This window comes from Zonotrichia leucophrys, chromosome 22 (assembly GCF_028769735.1).
Source record: "Zonotrichia leucophrys gambelii isolate GWCS_2022_RI chromosome 22, RI_Zleu_2.0, whole genome shotgun sequence".
Classification (NCBI taxonomy): domain Eukaryota; kingdom Metazoa; phylum Chordata; class Aves; order Passeriformes; family Passerellidae; genus Zonotrichia; species Zonotrichia leucophrys.
In genome coordinates, this window is record NC_088191.1 from 5,032,159 (window position 1) to 5,051,953 (window position 19,795).

Consider the following 19,795-nt stretch of genomic DNA (forward strand, 5'->3'; position numbering starts at 1 on the left):
AATCACCTCCCCTGTCTGCCAGTGGTCCATGGAAGAAAAACTTTTACTGCTCTTGTTTCTGGTTCAGTCATAAAAACTACATTTATTTTAAAAATGTATTTACAAACTTTACAGCAATCATTACATGTAAAAACCCCACAGAAATGTGTACACCTTGCTGTACAGATTGAGTGAATCGTGGCATTTACCCAGAGAGCTGCAGTCCCTTCCCAAAGCTCTCTCCAGAGCCACTTTAAAGCTGAATTTTTTACTGATTCAGTTGCAAAGGACTGAAAAAACCCCCAAACATTTTATTTGCAGTCTGCACTGAACCCACCAACCCAGGATCCCAGAACACAACAACTCCTTCCACAACACCCAAACCCTCCTGAACTCCCAACAAACTCATCCCAGGGTTCAGAGTGATGAAACCTCTGTAATAGCACAGTGAGAAAAATGAACCAAATGTAATTTGGGGTGAACTCTGCCTAAAGATACAAACCAGCACCACATGGAGCTGAAAAATGGGTTAAGGTGTGAACCTGCTTTGAGTAATCCCTGTAGTGCCCAAAATGTCCTAAAGTGCTTTAATTAATGCTCAGAGAGAAGAATCAGGGGAACCTGGTGCTTTGAACAGCCATAAAATCCCATTTTGTGTATTTTTCCTCCCTGCTGTAGTCTTTGGATAAGCTTACCCTGGTCCACCACAGGATTTGGTCTGCAACAGCAAAAATAAGGTCAAGTTTTTCATTAAAATAAAAATAATCAAAAGAAGGTAGCAGAAGCAGGTCAGCAATGTTTTCACTATATAAAAAATTAGTTAAATTACAGACTTAAAGTGATTATTTCCATTTACAATGGTAAAAATAAATAAGGAGAGGAAAATCTGAGGCATTGTCACTGCAAGTGCAGCTCGGTGTGAGCTGGAGCAGGAGCCCCAAAATCCCTGCTGGGGCTCACAGAGCTGCTCCCTCTGCAATCCCTGTCCTTCCCTAATCCAATAATCCAAAACTGCCTGCTCCCCTCTGCCCCTGCCACATTTCTAAAGGAATTCATCCCAGCATGACACATTTTAATTCAAAGCTCCAGAAAACAAGTGTTGAGCACATTTCTCCAAAGGAGAAAAACTGAAATCCTCAAAGAGTTGAAATTTCACAGCAGCTTTGAGCAGCTTGGCTCTGAAATGGGATTAGGTTTTGTCTCCTCTGCAGAGGGGATGTTTTAAATTTGAGATTTTATTCAAAAGCAGGAATTGGGCAGAAATTGCTGCAATTTGTGGTGTGCAGAGATCATCATTGTGGAATGTCCTCTTCCCATTTGAAACCCAACAGCTGAAAACACATTGGAGGCATTTCCTAAAGCACCCAATGAACCTGAGGAGATGATTCACATTTAAAGAAACAAGGTAGAGACACCTTGAAGTGCCTCTGAAAATGAAATCTCACCCAAGCAAGGAGCAAACACTTCACACAATGAAGGTTCCAGTGGGATTTGTCCTTAGAGTGGGCACTTAACTCCACTCATTTAAAATCACTTTCATGCCCTGTTCTTCCTCACACACTTAATGCCCAAATGCCTTTAAAAATCTGACTCTTGGATGATTTTCCTCCCCAAAACTGGCCCAAAGCCCTGAATCATTTGGGCACAGAACAGAAATTCCATCTTGCACCTCTGAGCCCAGTGATGCCAACTTTTATCAGCCAGGTAAGGGAATTGGACACCACACTGGGGACACTGCCAAAAGGAGCAGGAGTGCAACAAGTTTAAAACTCTACCACATAAATAATGCTGAGAAAGGAAAAAACAGAACCAAATTTAGAGTCCTTTGGGGCAAATTTGCCAGTGAAATGCCCAAAATGTGCTGGGAAGGGAAAGCTTGTTCTGAGCTCTTTGGTGTGAGCTGCTCCTCTCCTCGCAGCCAGGGGTGCCCACCCCAAACTGGGCATGCACAGGGGGCACGGGAGAACCTGAACTTGTGAGCAGCAAAGCCAGGTGAGGTTTAAGGTGAGAGGAGCAATTTCAAGGCAGGGCAGAGCTGAAGGTGGCAGCTGCAGAGAGGGAGGGATAATTCACCACCAACATGCCAAAGATTCTGCTCAAAATCCTGATCTGTAGCTGCAGAAAATGCAGCCAGAGCCAAATCTGAGAGCAAACAGCTGATTTAAAATCAGCTGAAAAATTCTTCCCAAGGTCAGACCTCCTCCTGTGAGTGTTTTCTGCATGGAGGTTTCCTTCTCCAGGAAAAAACCTGGATGCAAAAGGTACCTCCCTATGTTAAGGTGGTTAAAGCAGAACAAAAAGGCTGCAAAGAGGACTCCAAAGTCACTGAGAACCAAAACACCCAAACCTGACAGCTCAGCCTGTTTGCCCACACCAGGGAAACCATCCTGGGATCCCTGCTCGGCCTCCCCTGCTCCTGCTGACCCACTGAGTTAAACCCAGCCTGGCTGAGAGGAGAAAGGCACGGAATGAACACCAGGATGCACCTCAGACAGCCCAGAGCACATCCTGCTGCTCTGCCTGCAGCAGAACCTCAGCCCACACAAAAAGCTGCTTTAGGGGAACTTTCAGAGCATCCAGGGAGGGAGAGTGCACAGGAAATGAAGGGCAGGAAAACCCAGAGGTTTTGCAGTCGAGCAGTGTCTGTGTCAGGAACACGAGGAGGAGCTGGCAGGGCACACAGTGCCCCAGGGAGGCTCCAAGAGCTCCCCCGAGGAGCAGCAGCCCAGAGGCAGCTGGAATGTGCGCAGCAATCAGGCTGGGGATGGATGGGATGTGACTGCAGTGCCACCTCCAGAGCAGCTCAGGCTGGAGCTGATGGCACTCTGGGATGATCTGGGATGAGGGCAATCTGCTTCCAGCCCCTGCACTCACACTCATGTCAAAAGAATTGGGAAGGACAAAAGGAAATGACAACTTCAGTCTGAGCAAAACCCTCCTGGGGCTGGTTTTTGTTGGGTTGGGTTTTGTTGGGTTTGCTTTTCTCTGAAAAAGACCTTGCTGAGGAAACTTTTCATTAGGTTTAACAAACTTTGGTTTTTCAGTAAGGTCAGAAACTTCTTTCACTCAGGGGAGCACAATAATGGCCCATGAACCCCCAGCCCAACAATAATTGTATTCCTGCTGTGAGCAACACCCTCAGCAGGGTTTCAGTGGCTCCTCCCAACTCCTACAAGATAATCCAAAGCAAAGTGACAAAATGAACAAACAAAATTATTTCCTGGAAGAGAAAGCAAAATCTTCATCACTATTGATGACAAATAAAGAGGCCATGATCTGTTTGTGGAACCAGTAAAGTCCTGGTGTCAGTGCAGTGGTGCCAGTGAAGCTCTGCCATCGGTGCAGTGGTGCCAGTCCAGCCCTGGCCAAAGTGCAGCTTCTGTCATCTCCAACATTCACAGGATGCTTTTCCCACCCCATTAAAAGCACAAATGAGATCTTGTACCAAAGCAAGCAGAGCTGGGCACAGACCCTGAGCCCTGCAGTGGGATCAGCCAGGATTCCCAGGGCACTGGGAGGAGCTGCTGGCATTGCAGCAGTGACCAACCCAGGACAGACAGGCCCAGGAGGGAGAGGAACTGCAGCAGGGAGAGCTCAGGATCAGTGTGTGAGGGACAGGGCAGGATCAGTGTGTGAGGGAGAGCTCAGGATCAGTGTGTGAGGGACAGGGAGAGCTCAGGATCAGTGTGTGAGGGAGAGCTCAGGATCAGTGTGTGAGGGACAGGGCAGGATCAGTGTGTGAGGGAGAGGGAGAGCTCAGGATCAGTGTGTGAGGGAGAGCTCAGGATCAGTGTGTGAGGGAGAGCTCAGGATCAGTGTGTGAGGGAGAGCCCAGGATCAGTGTGTGAGGGACAGGGAGAGCTCAGGATCAGTGTGTGAGGGAGAGCTCAGGATCAGTGTGTGAGGGAGAGCTCAGGATCAGTGTGTGAGGGACAGCGCAGGATCAGTGTGTGAGGGAGAGCTCAGGATCAGTGTGTGAGGGAGAGCCCAGGATCAGTGTGACAGGGACAGCTCAGGATCAGTGTGTGAGGGACAGGGCAGGATCAGTGTGTGAGGGACAGCTCAGGATCAGTGTGTGAGGGACAGCTCAGGATCAGTGTGTGAGGGACAGGGCAGGATCAGTGTGTGAGGGACAGGGCAGGATCAGTGTGTGAGGGACAGGGCAGTATCAGTGTGTGAGGGAGAGCTCAGGATCAGAGTGAGCAGTGCACAGGCAAACACAGCGAGGGAGCCCAGCCCCAGCCACGTTTCCTCTGTGGGATTTGCCAGGAAAGCTCCAGGGCAGGGTGGAAGGAGGGCAGGGGAGATGCCAGGGCAGGGAGATGCCAGGCTGGCAGGAGATGAAGCACCACTGCAGGCTGGCACTTCTGGCACCCCCCAGGCTCAGGGCAGCCCCTGCTCCGAGGACACCACGCTGGATTTCCTGGTTTTGGGGGGTGGAGGGGGAGGTTTGGCCTCTCGCCTGCTGGGCAGCGCTGGAGCAACCTGGGGAGATGGAAACACAACCATAAATCACTGCAAGGAGTGCCAGGCACTCTGCTTCACCAAATGAGAAACCCAAAGTCCTGATGGCTCCTTCAGGCGCAAAGCCTGGAGTTCAGCCTCAGCTCCACGTGAGAGGGCCAAGCAAGGACAGATCCCCTGGAGACACCAGAAGCTGAAATGTTTTTGTTGCTAGAGCAGGCCCAGGACAGACTCTAATTGCTCCTGACCTGCAGCCCAACTTCAGCATTCATCCCTGCTTTTGGTGAAATGTAAAATGCCAACAAACCCATTTCACTTCCCTTTCAAAACTCAGGTTTTTTCTCCTGCTGGCTGGATGAGCTGCCCCAAAAGGATGTAAAATGTGTTCAAATGAGAATGGCAAAACTTTACACCCTAAAATGGAAGCAAGGGCAGCTCTAACTAAACAAGCCACATCCTGCCTGCCTGCAGAGGGGCTTGGAGGGCATTTCTTGCTCTTGCAGGAACTGCACTGAGGGAGGGGAGGTTTCGTGTTGTCTCTGCCTGTAAATAAATGAGATGGGAAAGGCCAGGAGAGGGAGGAGGTTGTGTGGTTCATCACTCCTCAGCCAAACCCCAGCATTTCAGGATTGTTTTATCCAAAGGAAGACAGACCCAACTTTACAGCACCAAACTAACAAAACCCTTCAGAAAACCCTCCCCAATCTCCCTCTCCAGCCCTGAGAATCCTTCCCCTCTGGCTGCCAGCCAGGGGATGCTGCAGGCCAGGACACAGCAGTAATTAGTTTCCTTACAAGACCCAGGGGAAGGAGCTCTTTTATTAATCCTCTTGATCCAGTGACTCCCACAGCATCCCTGCAGCTGGGATCTCTCTGCTGGGCACAGCAGCCACAGTCACTTTCAGCCAAATCAAGGGCAAAGAAGCAAAACTTCCCCCTGATGCCATGTTTCAAGGCTTTATTCCAGTGTCACAACACTGAATTAGGTGATGAGCTGTTGTCTTGTCTTCCTGTGCTGCTAAAGCAGTTAAGTGTGATCCCTCTCTAAATTCCTTTTGGACAAATCCCAGTTTATCTCACTCAGGTACCCCCAAATCCTCTCTGCAAACTGGACTGGGGGAGACACCCCCCCCTTTCAGCTGCAAAAGGGAATTCCTGACAGGTTTGGGGAAGGCTCCATCCCTGTCTCAGTCACAACAGGATCCCTTCTCTGCTTCCCACTGCTAAGGAATCAGTCTGACACCACCAGCACCTTCATTCCAGGGGCAGGTGAAACGATTCTGACACAAGATTTGCATGTCAGGGATTCCAAAGAGCCTGGAGACACCCAGGTGTGAGAAACATCAGTGATGCAGCACTGACAGAGGGCAGTTTGATATTCACTGAGACAGGGCAGTTTGATATTCACTGACAGAGGGGCAGTTTGATATTCACTGACACAGGGGCAGTTTGATATTCACTGACACAGGGGCAGTTTGATATTCACTGACACAGGGCAGTTTGATATTCACTGACACAGGGGCAGTTTGATATTCACTGACACAGGGCAGTTTAATATTCACTGATACAGGGGCAGTTTGATATTCACTGACACAGGGGCAGTTTGATATTCACTGACACAGGGGCAGTTTGATATCAGGGGCAGTTTGATATTCACTGACAGAGGGGCAGTTTGATATTCACTGATACAGGGGCAGTTTGATATCAGGGGCAGTTTGATATTCACTGACACAGGGGCAGTTTGATATTCACTGACACAGGGGCAGTTTGATATTCACTGACACAGGGGCAGTTTGATATTCACTGATATAGGGGCAGTTTGATATTCACTGACACAGGGGCAGTTTGATATTCCTACAAGAAAATCACTCCATGGAATTGAGACAAAGGGCAGGATTTAAAAACAGGCTTTTAAAAGTCACTAATGGCTTGAAAAATCAGATTCTGCTAAGCTGAGGCTTAGAAGGAGACACTGGAGACCTCTGAAAATTGTGAAATTGTGATTTTACCCCCCACACTTCTTTTTCAGCCCAAATTATTGCAGTATTTTAGGCTGATCATGTTTTTGAAACTTTTGCTGCTGGTGTGTTTTCCATGCCTCTTCCCACCCCCACACACTTTTTTCCTGACCAAGGACAACACAACTCCCACTTGGAGAAAGAAATAATAAAGGCACTGCACTCCACTGCCTTCTCCTGAACCAAAACCCCTTTTTTCCTTCTTTTGTGGTTTCAGGGAGTGAAGCAGTGAAATGATGGGACAGGTTTCAAGCAGCACCACCCTAAGATCAGCCTGGAACATTGCACTGGTGCCTCCTGCTCCCAGCTGCTCTCCAGGAGCTGTCAGCCCCCATTTCCTCACCTCCACAGAGTTCCTGGGGGTGCTGCTCTCGTAGGGTTTGCTTTTGGGGGGAGGGGGGGGTGGCGTGGCCAATCCATCAGCCTGCAACGAGGGGGAGCCTGGCAACAAGGGAAGAAATAACAAAAAATAAGGAAAAATCAAGAAAAATAAAAAAGAACAAATAAGAAAGGTGGAAAAGGAAAGGGCAATGGGGCTGCATACAGATTTTAAGGGAGATTCATTCAATGCCTTCTGTGAGCAGCTCCTGAGCTGCCTGGCTGTGCTGGGTGCAGCTGAGCTCCCTCCAGCTCCCAAAGCCCCGAGGAGTTTCCCCTTCCCCAGAGCTGCCCCAGGGAGCAGCAAATTCCTTCCATCAGCACATCTGGGCTGTTCCTGGGGCTGCCCCTCAGAACTCACTGTGATTGAGCTCCAGCTGATGGAGGAGACAAAACCCAACCTCCAGAAGGATTCCAGCAATTAAAGCCTTGCTAAGGAGAGGAGAGGTTTTACATTCCTTTCACAGATCTTTCTTCCCTGAGTTCCTGGATTTGTTTCTGGTTGTCTCCACAACTCATCCCCTGCCCTGGTGAGGATTACTTTGTTTTCATCCTCTCATGACAATTTTATGCTGGCTTGGATCATTATCTGCACTGGATTCTGACTGGGCACCCACACAGAGCCTGCCAGGTCCTGCCCAGGAACTTCTGTTCCTCTCAAAAAGAGCAGCAGCCAGAAATGCAGCAGCCAGGCAGTTCTAGGGGTGGAACTGCCCAGGGATTTTTATTTTTACCTTAAGCCACATTTAAATGTGCTGCAGAACTAACTACAGAACTTCCTGAATATACAAGAAAGGGCTTTTTTTCCCCCTCTTCTTTTCCAGGATCAGATTACTGTGCTGTTTTACATTCAGCATGTTTTTGAAAGCTTTGAAATGATTCATTTTGTTAATTCTTGAAGATAAATCCCACCTCCTTCAGGTGGAACACTTACAGCTGAATGTCCAAGCTGCACAGCAAGCTCTGCTAGAACTCTGCCATGTGAGGGGAGTTTTGTCCATTAATGAACAGAACCCTCAGGGCTTGCATTGATCATTCAGGCCCAGAGCTGATCACAAACATCCTGGGATCCCTGCAGGCCCTCCTGGGATCCACTGGAGATGCTCCTGCACACCTGGCTGGGGATTTACAGCCATCTGCACTGACTGCACTGCTGTTTGCTTCAGGGTTCATAAACCTGCCCAAAATTCAGAGTCATGGGACAGGTGGGGTTGGAAGGACCTGAAATCCCACCCAGTGCCACCCCTGCCCTGGCAGGGACAGCTCCCACTGTCCCAGGGGGCTCCAGGGATCCAGGGGCAGCCACAGCTCCCTGGGAATTCCATCCCAGCCCCTCCCCACCCTCCCAGGGAGGAATTTCCCCCCCAAATCCCATCTAACCCTGCCCTCTGGCAGTTTAAACTGCTCCCCTGTCCCATCACTCCCCATCCTTCTTGTCCAGGTCAATACAGGAGAAAACAAGAAAGGAACTGAGAAACCCAGAAACTGTTCCCTGGAATTCCTGTTTTGCAGTGCTTCAACAAGTGCAAGCCACAGATCTGCTCTTTGATACCACAGCCAAATTCTGTTCTCTGACAAAAATGATAACCCCTGTTCTCCTGGGAAACTGAGGCAGGGACACCTGCAATGCACTGGGGACAATAACTGCACTCCAGAGGCTGAACTGGGGCTCAGCCCCCACTGTTTGTGCTGCAAACCCCTGTCTGAAAAATGGAACAACACCACCACGGACCTCCAGGAACACTTTTCATGTAATTCCAGGCTTGATTTTTGAGATTTCCAACAGCCCCGAGCTGTGACGTGACTTGGAGCAGCTCCTCCCTCCCTCCCTCCCTTCCCAGCTGCCCCCCAGCACCCACAGAGCCATTCCCATCCCATCCCACCCCACACCATCCCATCCCATCCCACCCCACCCCATCCCATCCCAATCCCACCCCAGGACTCACTCAGGGTCCGGGGGGTTTTGGGGGTGATGGGGGGAGGGCTCTGGGTGGGTTGCTGCATCGAGGGGCCCTGCAGCAGGGTCAGCCTGGTGTCCCCCAGCTGCAGACTCTTGGGCCTCTGTGCCCTCCCTGCTGGGCCCTGCTGGGAACAGAGAGAGAGAGACAGGGGTGAGCACAGCCAGGTGACCCAGAGCTGTCACAGGGACACAAACACAGGGACACACACAGGTGAGCACAGCCAGGGAACCCAGAACTGTCACAGACAGCAGGGGGATAGAGAGGTGAGCAACAGCAGGGAACAGCCAGAGAACTGTCACAGACAACAGGACACACAGTGAGCACAGGGAATCAGAGCTGTCACAGTGTCACAAACACAGGGACAGAGAGGTGAGCACAGCCAGGTGACCCACAGCTGTCACAGTGTCACAAACAGAGACACACTGATAAGCACAGGGAATCAAGAACTGTGACAGGGATACAAACACAGGGACACACAGGTGAGCACAGCCAGGGAACCCAGAGCTGTCACACTGACACAAACACAGAGAGGTGAGAACAGCCAGGGAACTGTCACAAACACAGGGACACACAGGTGAGCAAGCCAGATGACCTAAACTCCACAGTGTCACAAACACGAAACAAGAGTGAGCACAGCCAGGTGACCCAGGGCTGTCACAGACACAGAGAGGTGAGCACAGCCAGGTGACCCAGGGCTGTCACAGACACAGGGACACACAGGTGAGCACAGCCAGGGGACCCAGGGCTGTGACAGTGACACCACACCTGGCACAAAGAGGTGAACAGGAGTAAAGCCCTGCCCTGGCCTGGCAGTGCCACAGGCACCTCTGTGCTCCCAGGACACAGCCCAGCGTCCCCTGGACTTCCTGAGCAGCACTGAACTGCTTTTAGTGGTATTATTAATGTATTAATTAGTTGTATTAATTGAGATATATCAATTAAGGTGGGAAGATGTTACACTGAAAAATTGCTGCAGTTCTGTGAATAAACTTTGAGGGGAATGAGGGTGAACTCTTTCCAAGAAATAAAGAAAAATAAAATTCTGGGTGCAGGTCAGGGCTGCTGGTATCCTCCAGCTCCTGAGCCTGTGAAATGAGTCTGTTTTAGGCTTTATAGAGCAAATCCTTTGCATTTGGGAATTTACATCTAGCTCCTTCCAGTGTCACACCCTTTGTGCTCTTCACTCAAACCACGAGGCCACCTCAGTGTGGCCCCAAAGTGCAGTGCCCAATACTGGGGTCCTTTTCAGCATTGGTTCATTGCTTCCCAGAGCAGGCTGTCACCCAAACACACCAATAACTCCTTGTCAGAGGTCAGTTCTCCATCCCTGAGCAGCTCAGGATTTCTCCCTGCACAGGAGGGAGCACACACACAAAGCCCAGGCAGTCTCTGCCTCCCTCTGCCTTTCCAGCTCAGAAAACCCCTCAGTCCAGCTCCTGTCCTCACTGTGGAGCCATGGAGCACAGCAGCCACAAAAGCACCTTTTCCTGGGCTTTGCAGCATCCTGAGGCAGGACTGGAACCCTGGATGGTTCCTTCCCTTCAGAGCCATTGGGGATTCCATCCAACAGCAATTGCAGAGGCAGAGGGCCAGGCCTCCTGCAGCTCCAACATCCACAAGCCCAATTTTCCTGGGCTGGAAATGCTGTCAGCCCCAGTGACAGCGCCCTGGCACCACAGAATCCCTTCCTAGAAACACTCTGCAGCCTCCAAGTGCTGGCAGCATCCCCCAGAGCTGATGGGAATTCCTGAGCATGGATCAGCTTCACCTGTCCCTGCCAGATTCAGCTGGAGAGGAAAGGGAAGCACAGGAATTTCTGTTTTCTTGGTACTGTGAAAAATGAGCCTGTGTTAAATCACATTAACAACCAGCTTCAGTGTGATGAGGAGCACTGAAATGCCCAGGTGCCCAATTCTCTCAGCTTCAGAGTGTAGCACAGCTTTTACAATTCCAATCATGGACAATATCCCAGGGTGCAACACAGTTTTTATGTCCTTCAAGACAATGTCCCAAGGTGTAATACAGTTTTTACATCCATCAGGATAATATTTCAAAGCGTAGCACAGTTTTTATGTCCATCAGGACAATATCCCAAGGTGTAACACAGTTTTTATGTCCATCAGGACAATATTTTAAGGTGTAGCACAGTTTTTATGGCCATTGGGACAATATCCCAAGGTGTAACAGTTTTTACATCTATCAGGACAATATTTCAAGGTGTAACAGTTTTTACATCCATCAGGACAATGTCCCAAGGCTGTACAGCTCTGCCTGTGGGCTGAAACTCCTCCCTGTGCTTTGGGTGAGCCCTCAGACCGCACTGGGAGCCCTTTAGCCCAGCAGCCTCCGCTCTGCTCCTCACCCCAGCCCCCTCTGGGGCTGCACATTCTGTTTATTCCTCACCAGTGACCACCCTGCCCTCCCAGGGGCTGCAGCAGAGCCCAGCCTGGCAGCTCCAGCCCTCCAGAGGTGCTGACAGAACCCCCAGAGCATCTTCTCCCACCAACCTGACCCATCCCAGGGCTCTGCAGCTCACAGCACACTGCATTTGTGCAGTGCTGCTGCCTGAGAGCAGCTCCACATCTGGCTGGCAGCTGGATCCTGCCTGGCTGGGCAGGGGCTCCTTGCCCCAACCCAACAGGGCTTGGCCATGGTGCTGAGGCACCCAGGGCTCAGCTCAGCTCCTCCTGCTCCCAGGCTGCACCTCCAGCCAAGCTGCCCTTGGGGCTGTGACAGGAATTTTCCAAATTAAAGAAGAGAATTGCTCAGATGACTGAGCCTTGCTGGTATTTGAGCCCCTCCCAGTGTTTGCTGAGCTCCCCCTGAGCAGCAGGGCTGAGGGCAATGGAAACTCTCAGCTCCTGCTGGGGTTTATTACTGCTGTCATTACTGGCATGGGGTTTTTACCATTTTGGAAGTCACTTCTGTTTCTGGCTCCTTCTCCACAATAACCTGAGACTTGCTAATGCTCCACTCCTTCCTCTTGAGTTTGCTAATCCTGTTGTCACCGTCTTCTTTCACAGGCAGCTCCTCAGCTCTGGAAGACGTGGATATTCTCCTCTCCAGGAGAGGCTCCAGGGTAGATCTGTGGCCCAAAAGAGTGAGGAAAACATGAAACATGAATCCATCAGACATGGCAAGGGCTGGCTGTTAAAAAGCTGTGATCTCTCAGTTTGTGTAAGGGATTACTGTGAAACAGTGAGGCAGGACCATGGATTTTTCAGTGGGATTTGTGCTGCTACCCCTGGAATTCTGAGTGTGATGTGGTTTTTGTCCAGGGTAAAGTGTGATCTGCTGGCAGAGGGAGCCAGAGCTGCAGCTCCTGCTCAGCCATGAGTCTCACTGAGCTGCACCAAATCACCTGAACTCTGCCTATCCCAGTGGAAAGGCAATGTACACACAAGGGACATCAGGGATGTCCCCAGGTGTGGCAGCTCCTTTCCACACCATGGATGCAGCTGCAAACAGGGTGAAACAAGTGCTGTGTGCCTCATTCCCCCCTTGGTGGTGCCTCACAGCCCTGTTTTCCTGGGAAACTGAGGCAGGGGGCACCTGGAATGCACTGGGGACAGCTGGGGCTCCAGAGGCAGCAGCTGGGGGTCAGTTCCCACTGTTTGTGCTCCAAAGCCCCTTCTGTAAAATGGAACAACAGCACTGACCTCCAGGAACATTTTAAAATGTATTTCCATGGAGTAAATTTTGATTTTCAGAGCACCTGATGGTGGATGTGACAGTTTAGTCAGAGAGAGAAGCCAGGTAAACCTCCCAGGAATTGTTCTGGGGAGTCTTGAGGCGGCTGAAAGAATTAAACCAATCTTGCAGCTGGTGTTTGGAGCAGTTGTTTTCTCATTACATGTTTACCAAAGGGCATTTTCTTAATTAGCCAGTGGTGTTGGGGTGTTGATTAAATGACCAACCAGGTGCCCCTATATCAGAAGGGTGTATAAAGGAATGGGTTTCTGATAAACTCAGATTAACCTGCTGGAGAGGCCCAGAGCCTGTGTGTGCCTCCCTGCTGCTCCTGGCTCAGGTGACACCTGAGCCTGTGTAAGGCACCTCCCCCTGCTGGCAGGCACTGTCAGGTGTAGCCACATTTCTCCTCACAGAGAAAGCAAGGCACAATTCTTCCCAAGAATATTTCTGGGTTTCACATTCTCTGAACCTCAGAGAAAGGAAAAACAAATCTTATAATTTACTGTGCCTGTATTGTGCCAAAGCAGAATGCAATATGGAGATTGTTTACCCACAGTGATGGTGTTTGGTTCCTTGGCCTGTCAGGGCCAGGTGTGTGTGTGTGTGTTGGGACTGTGGGCTGACAGTCATGAGATTCTGTGCAGTGTGAGCAGAGCTGAGAGCTTGGCAGACTCAGTTTACATGTAATGGAACAGAATATAGAATAAAATAGTATATTAGTATAGAATAATATAGTATAATAAAGTCATTAATGAGCCTTCTGATAAGATGGAGTCCTCCTCATCACTCCTCCCTGCCACAGGGATCCCTGCAAGTACTATGGTCAGGCACTGCCATCATTGCCATTATTGCCACTCATTGCTATCTCTGCCAATCACTGCAATCACTGCCAGCACTGCCATCACTGCCAGTCACTGCCAATCACTGTCAGACACTGCCATCACTGCCAGTCACTGCAATTCCTGCCAGGCACTGCCATCACTGCAGTCACTGCCAATCACTGCCATCACTGTAATCACTGTCAATCACTGCCAGTCACTGCCAATCACTGCCATCACTGCCATCACTGTCAGTCACTGTCAATCACTGTCAATCACTGCAAGTCACTGTAATCACTGCCAATCACTGTAATCACTGTCAATCACTGCCTTCACTGCCAGTCACTGCCATCACTGCCGATCACTGTCAATCACTGCAATCACTGCCAACCACTGTAATCACTGCCAACCACTGTAATCACTGCCAGTCACTGTAATCACTGTCAATCACTGCCAGTCACTGCCATCAGCGCCAATCACTGTAATCACTGCAATCACTGCCAATCAATGCCAGTCACTTCCATCCCTGCCATCTCTGCCCTCACTGACCCATCGGAGCCCGGCCTGGAGGGAGCGCTGTCAGACGAGGTGGATGACGTGGAGGCCACAGAGGAGGCCACGGAGGTGACCGAGAGCCTCCTGAGGGTGGAGGACATGATGTAGGGCAGCACCATGGAGCCCGAGCGGCTCGGCTTCCTGTCCGTCAGCACCGGGGGCTGCAGGGAACAGAGGGAACCGTGTGAGCAAACAGGAGATCTGCATTGGGCGGATGGGCTGGGCCTGCAGGCGCAGCAGGGGCTGGGCCCCTGGAAAGCAGCAGGTTGGCTCTGCACAGGGCTGGGCCCAGCAGCAAGGCTGGCTCTCTGCATCTTGATTGGGCTGGGCCCAGCAGGCTGGCTCCTTTGGGGCCTGGCAGCTGGGCAGGCTGGCTCTCTGCACAGGGCTGGTCGCACAGGCTGGCACAGCAGCAGGGCTGGCTCTGCATTGGGGCTGGGCAGGCTGGGCACAGCAGCAGGGCTGGCTCTGCACAGGGCTGGGCCCTGCAGCAAGGCTGGCTCTGCATTGGGGCTGGGCAGGCTGGCCCAGGGCCTGAACCCCGGGGACACAAGGGTTAACAACACCAAGGGCCCTGCACTTGGGCCACAACCCCCAACCTGGGGACAGAGCTGCTGGACACAAAAGGACCGGAGGGACCAAAGGATGCAGCTGGACACGAGCCCAGGTGGGCCCAAGTGGCCAAAAAGGCCGAAGGCACCGGGTGGGATCAGGGTGGCCAGCAGGAGCAGGGCAGGGACTGTCCCCTGGGCAATGGGGGAGGCCACACCTTGAGGGCTGTGTCCAGTTCTGGGTCCCCCCAGCTCAGGAAGGACCTGGAGGGGCTGGGGAGAGTCCAGGGAAGGGAACAGAGCTGGGGAAGGGTCTGGAGCTCCAGGAGAGGCTGAGGGAGCTGGGCAGGGGCTCAGCCTGGAGCAAAGGAGGCTCAGGGGGCCCTTGTGGCTCTGCCCAGCTCCTGCCAGGAGGGCACAGGGACAGGAGCAGAGGGAACGGCCTCAGGCTGGGCCAGGGCAGCTCAGGGTGGGCACAGCAGGAATTTCCCCATGGAAAGGGGCTAGGGCTCAGGGAACTTGCCCAGGGAGGGTTAGGGAGCTGGTCCCATCCCCTGGAGGGGTCCACCATGGAAGGAGCTGGAAGGTGGGGACTCCAGAGACTACTGGGCTGTGGGAAGAGGGCGAGTGATGTCGAGTCTGGGCTGGACAGGGGGACTGGGCACTCCCTGGTCTCAAAGCTCTTTCCCAGCCCTGATGATTCTGGGATTCTGTGACACCACCTCACACCCACCCACGGGTGGAAAAGGAGGAGTTGGGTTCCTCTGGGGCAAAACATGGAAGAACCAGGTTTCCTCACCAGAGTTATGACCCCGTACTGCTTCTCCACCTTCCTCCTGAGCTCCCTGAAGCAGGCTGTGAGCCTCTCGTGCAGCGGCTTCAGCTGCTCCGTCAGCTTCTCGCCGTGGATCCGGATCCCCTCTGCCAGGAGAGGCATCTGAGGCAGGGAGGCAGGAGCAGAATGAGCTGCAGGAGCACAAACCAGCCCTCCTGCTCCCCAGAGGGAGAGTTCAGCAGCTCAGATAAAATTAAAGGATTTAAATCAATGTGGTTTGTGTTTGCAGAGGGGGAGATAAACAGGGACACAGCAAGGGAGCTGAGCTGCTGCCAGTGAGGGACCTTCAGTGCTGCAGCTCCAGGTGTTGAACAAACACCAACATTTTCCCCAGGCTGGATGGGATTTGGAGCAGCATTTGGAGCAGATTTGGAGCAGCCTGGGATGGTGGGAGGTGTCCCTGCCCATGGCAGGATGGGCTTTAAGGTCCCTGCCCACCCAAACCATTCCAGGATTCCCTCTTCCCCAATTCCATACCTGTATTGCAATTTGTTGCTTGAGCAGCTCAATTTTGTCTTGATCTTCAGGGTGTTCTTGGAGATATTTCTCTGTGAAGAAGGCCTGGAAGCACAGGGAGAAGGTGACACAGGTGACACACACACTTCCTCCTCATGCAGCTCTGAGGGGAAGATCCTTTAAGAGCAATTCACTGCCATTATTCCTCATATTAAACCCAAATTGTGCTGGCACCAAGCTGAGGGACAAAGAACCAAGGTTATTTGTTAGGAACAGAGAACAAGCCTCACTTTTTATTTTGAAAAAGTAATGTTTTTTTCTAGTGAGACACATGGAAAACCAGTTACTGCATCAGACAGGTTTCGCTCAGCCCTGATCCCCTTCTCACAAACCAGCATTGATTTGAATAATTGAGCTTCCATCACTTCTACTTCTCACTTAAATGGGAGTGACAGGCCCAAAACCTCAAGTTGTGCCTTCAAAAAGCCTCTTTCTTTCCCAGCAGCCAGTGCCCCAGAGCACAGCTGCCCCAAGGAGAGCACAGCACCTCCTGCTGCAATTTCCTCATTTCAGCCCCCAAATCCCTCGTTTTCACCTGGGGCTGGTTACAAAGATTCAGCAGAAATAAAGACCATGCTGGGATTTGGGCTCCCAGCTCCCTTCAACAAAGCACCTTTAGTCTCCACTTCTCCTGGGTTTACCTTTAATCAGCACAAGCTGGTCTTGGTTTGAACTTGAACAAACACAAATCCACTTTCCTGGACTGAAAACTGAAATTTGTGCCAATTCCCATGATGTATCCCATTAAAATGGATCCCAATTCCTGCTCAGAATATTTTTTTTTTCCTAGATAAACTCCCTAATAAGTTTTTCATTTGTTTCTTTGAGCTATTTCAGCCTCTGAGTGTATTTTTTTTTTACTTCTGTAAGGCTGGACTGTGGTACAGGTTTATAGGGCTGGGGGTTTGATCCTGAACAGGATGGAGGTGAGCCTGGGAAAGGGCTGCTGGGCTGGTCCCAGAGGATTTTCCTTGAAAGTGCTTAATTATTGCAAGAGGAAAGATGTTTAAAAACCCCAACTTTGGGTTTTGGCTACAATGAAACAATTAAAACTCAGATTTTAGCCGCCCACAAAAGCCAAATGTTCTGCACTGATCTGCAGCTGAAATAGGAAAATATGAACCAGAAATGAGTATTTCCAGATGTGGCTGCAGAGATTTTGTGTTTTCTAGTTTTAACTGCTTTCCCACTTCTGTAATTCTAAACTTGATGTCAACCTCAATTCATAAAATGGGAGGGTTCAGGGCCAAATTCAGGCCTGGCAAAGCACCCAAACTGCTCTGGAATCAGCAGAGTCAGAGCCCAGATCAATCAGCCCCTCTCCCAATTAACGTGTGCACCTCCTTTCATGGGGCTGGGACACAGCTGAGGAGAATTAAATGTGTTTTACCACATCCCACCCCCTTTGTGGAAACAAGCAGTGCATTCTGTGCTGGGCATTTCATCATTAGGTGGAGGGAATCAACAGCTTAAGTTAAACATCACAAAAAAGAACAACCTACACTGCTCAAGTGAAGTCAGCTGAGTAAACCTGCACAGGAAATGCTGCTTTTTTCCTGAGTCATTTGCTCTGTTGCAAGACTCCAAAGACAGAGGCTGCTGGCAAGAGAAAGCCTCTTCAGCCTTCTCATTCCCCATTAATGCAGGGCAGAAAGGGCAGGTCTGGGCTTTTCTCTGCCACCTGGGCTGCCTGAGCACCTCTGTGCCCCACAGGGCAGGAGCAGGTTCTCATCCCACTGCAAAGGAGGCCCAGAAGAGCTGGACCCTGCCCTGAGGGCACTAAAGCTGAGCTTTTCCACCCTGCAGCCAGTGCAAAGCTCTGCTCTTTGTGCTCCTGTCTGAGCTGTGCACACACAGAGCCCCACACAGGGGCTGGGACAGCTGGAGATGGAACAGGACCTGCCAGGACCTGCCAGGTCCCTGAACACTGCAGGGGCCCAGGGGCAGCTCCCAGAGTCTGCAGAGCTTGGGCTGGACCCCTATCAGGGGTCAGGGCCCTGTCCAGCCTGGCCTTGGGCATCTCAGGGATGCAGGGGCAGCCACAGCTCACTGGGAATTCCATCCCAGGGAACAATTCCTGCCCAATATCCATCCATCCCTGCCCTCTGGCAGTGGGAGCCATTCCCTGGGTCCTGTCCCCCCATCCCTTGTCCCCAGTCCCTCCCCAGCTCTCCTGGAGCCCCTTCAGGCCCCTCCATTCCCTGGGTCCTGTCCCTCCATCCTTCGTCCCCAGTCCCTCTCCAGGGAATTCAGCAGTGATTTCTGTTGGAAGGGACATCAAAAGTCACCCAGTGCCACCCCTGCCATGGCAGGGACAGCTCCCACTGTGCCAGGGGGCTCCAGCCTGGCCTTGGGCACTGCCAGAGATGCAGGGGAGCCACAGCTGCTCTGGGAATTCCATCCCAGCCCCTCCCCACCCTCCCAGCCAGGAATTCCCAATTCCCAATATCCATCCATCCCTGCCCTGTGGCAGTGGGAGCCATTCCCTGTGTCCTGTCCCTCCACCCTTGTCCCCAGCCCCTCTCCAACTCTCCTGGAACCCCTTCAGGCCCTGCCAGGGGCTCTGAGCTCTCTCTGGAGCTTTCCCTGCTCCAGGTGAGCACCCCCAGGTGTCCCAGCCCTGCAGAGGGGCTCCACGGATGTGCCAGGACCTTCTCATAGTTGGTGTAGCCCCCCATGACCGCGGGGTCCACGATGCCACTGAGCAGCATGGACAGGGGGTGCACGGGCAGGCTGCGGTCCCAGCCCTGCTGCTGCACCACGTTGGTGATCCGCTCATTGGTCAGCTCCATGGTTTCTATGGCATTCTCCAGGGGGCTGATCTCCTCCTGAGGGACACAGGAAACAGAATGAACTTTCTTTAGAGCCACACAAGAAACCTTTCAAACCTCCCTGCAATTTTCAGGGAGAAATTCCTCCCTGTGAGGGTGGGGAGGAGCTGGGAGGGAATTCCCAGGGAGCTGTGGCTGCCCCTGGATCCCTGGAAGTGTCCAAGGAGCAGCCCAGGAACAGTGGGAGGTGTCCTTGCCATGGCAGGGGGTGACACTGGATGATTTTAAGTAAATCCTAACCCAAACCATCCTGGGATTCCATGGCTCTGTGATTCATTCCTCTCCCCTGAGTAAGCAACTAAAAAATTTGCTTTTATGTGTGCCACATCCAGCAGTGGAAGGAGTGGCACTCCCAAGTGCTCAAGGCTTTATTCCATGAGGGACTGAGGAGGAGGAGATGCAGCCGCCATGGAGAACTCACCGTTGTGACCTGTTTGACCTCAAACCACTTGAGGATGCCTGGAAAGGAATAAGCTGTCGTGTACGTTGTCCTCTCTATCCACATGTTCTGGGTAGAGAAGGAAAAAAATATATCTGAGGTGTAAGGCAAATATTGGCCTTGATACTGAACACTCTCCTGCGTGGAGTGAGGCTTCCTGAAGGAGCTGGCAGAGCCCCACGGCCACCTCCCCACAGCCATGGCCACATGCCCACCTCCCCAGCCATGCCCACCTGGCCATGGCCATTCCCACCTCCCCATGGCCATTCCCACCTCCCCACAGCCATGGCCACCTCTCCCCACAGCCATTCCCACATCCCACCTCCCACAGGCCATGCCCATCTCCCCACAGCCATCCCCACCTCACCCTACAGCCATGCCCACATCCCCACAGCCACTCCATCTCCCCAGGCCATGGCCACATTTCCACCTCCCCACGGCCATGCCCACTCTCACGCGCCACCACTCCCACAGCATGCCTCCCACGGCCATGCCCACTCCCCACAGCCATGCCACCTCCCCAGCATGCCATGCCCACAGCTTCCACCCCCCTCAGCCATGCCCACCTCCCACAGCCATTCCCAGCTCCTCACAGCCATGCCCACATTCCACTCCACCCATCCATCCCAGCAGGGCCCATTTCCACTCCCCAGCCATGCCCACCTCCCCCACAGCCTATCCCACACTTCCCACCGCATGCCCAAAATCCAGCTCCTATGCATGCCCAGCTCCCCTCAGCCATGGCCACCTCCCCACAG

General features: G+C 52.1%; 1 protein-coding gene across 3 annotated transcripts in view; it reads right to left on the reverse strand.

The window, feature by feature from the left end:
• Positions 1-95: 95 nt before the first annotated feature.
• The window catches only part of DOCK5 (dedicator of cytokinesis 5), a 91,118-nt gene continuing 71,418 nt past the window's right edge, over positions 96-19,795 (reverse strand). The window contains exons 44-52 of one of the 3 annotated variants that reach the window (XM_064730967.1): positions 19,020-19,106; positions 18,419-18,595; positions 15,729-15,812; positions 15,216-15,353; positions 13,860-14,026; positions 11,707-11,884; positions 8,785-8,920; positions 6,804-6,901; positions 96-4,464 (exon numbers count right to left, since the gene is read on the reverse strand). In XM_064730967.1, the coding sequence (XP_064587037.1) occupies positions 4,363-4,464; positions 6,804-6,901; positions 8,785-8,920; positions 11,707-11,884; positions 13,860-14,026; positions 15,216-15,353; positions 15,729-15,812; positions 18,419-18,595; positions 19,020-19,106 (1,167 nt within the window). In that variant the 3' untranslated portion in view covers positions 96-4,362. Of the gene's footprint in view, positions 4,465-6,803; positions 6,902-8,784; positions 8,924-11,706; positions 11,885-13,859; positions 14,027-15,215; positions 15,354-15,728; positions 15,813-18,418; positions 18,596-19,019; positions 19,107-19,795 lie in introns of those variants that run through there. The other 2 variants (XM_064730966.1, XR_010442617.1) reach the window with 2 other exon arrangements.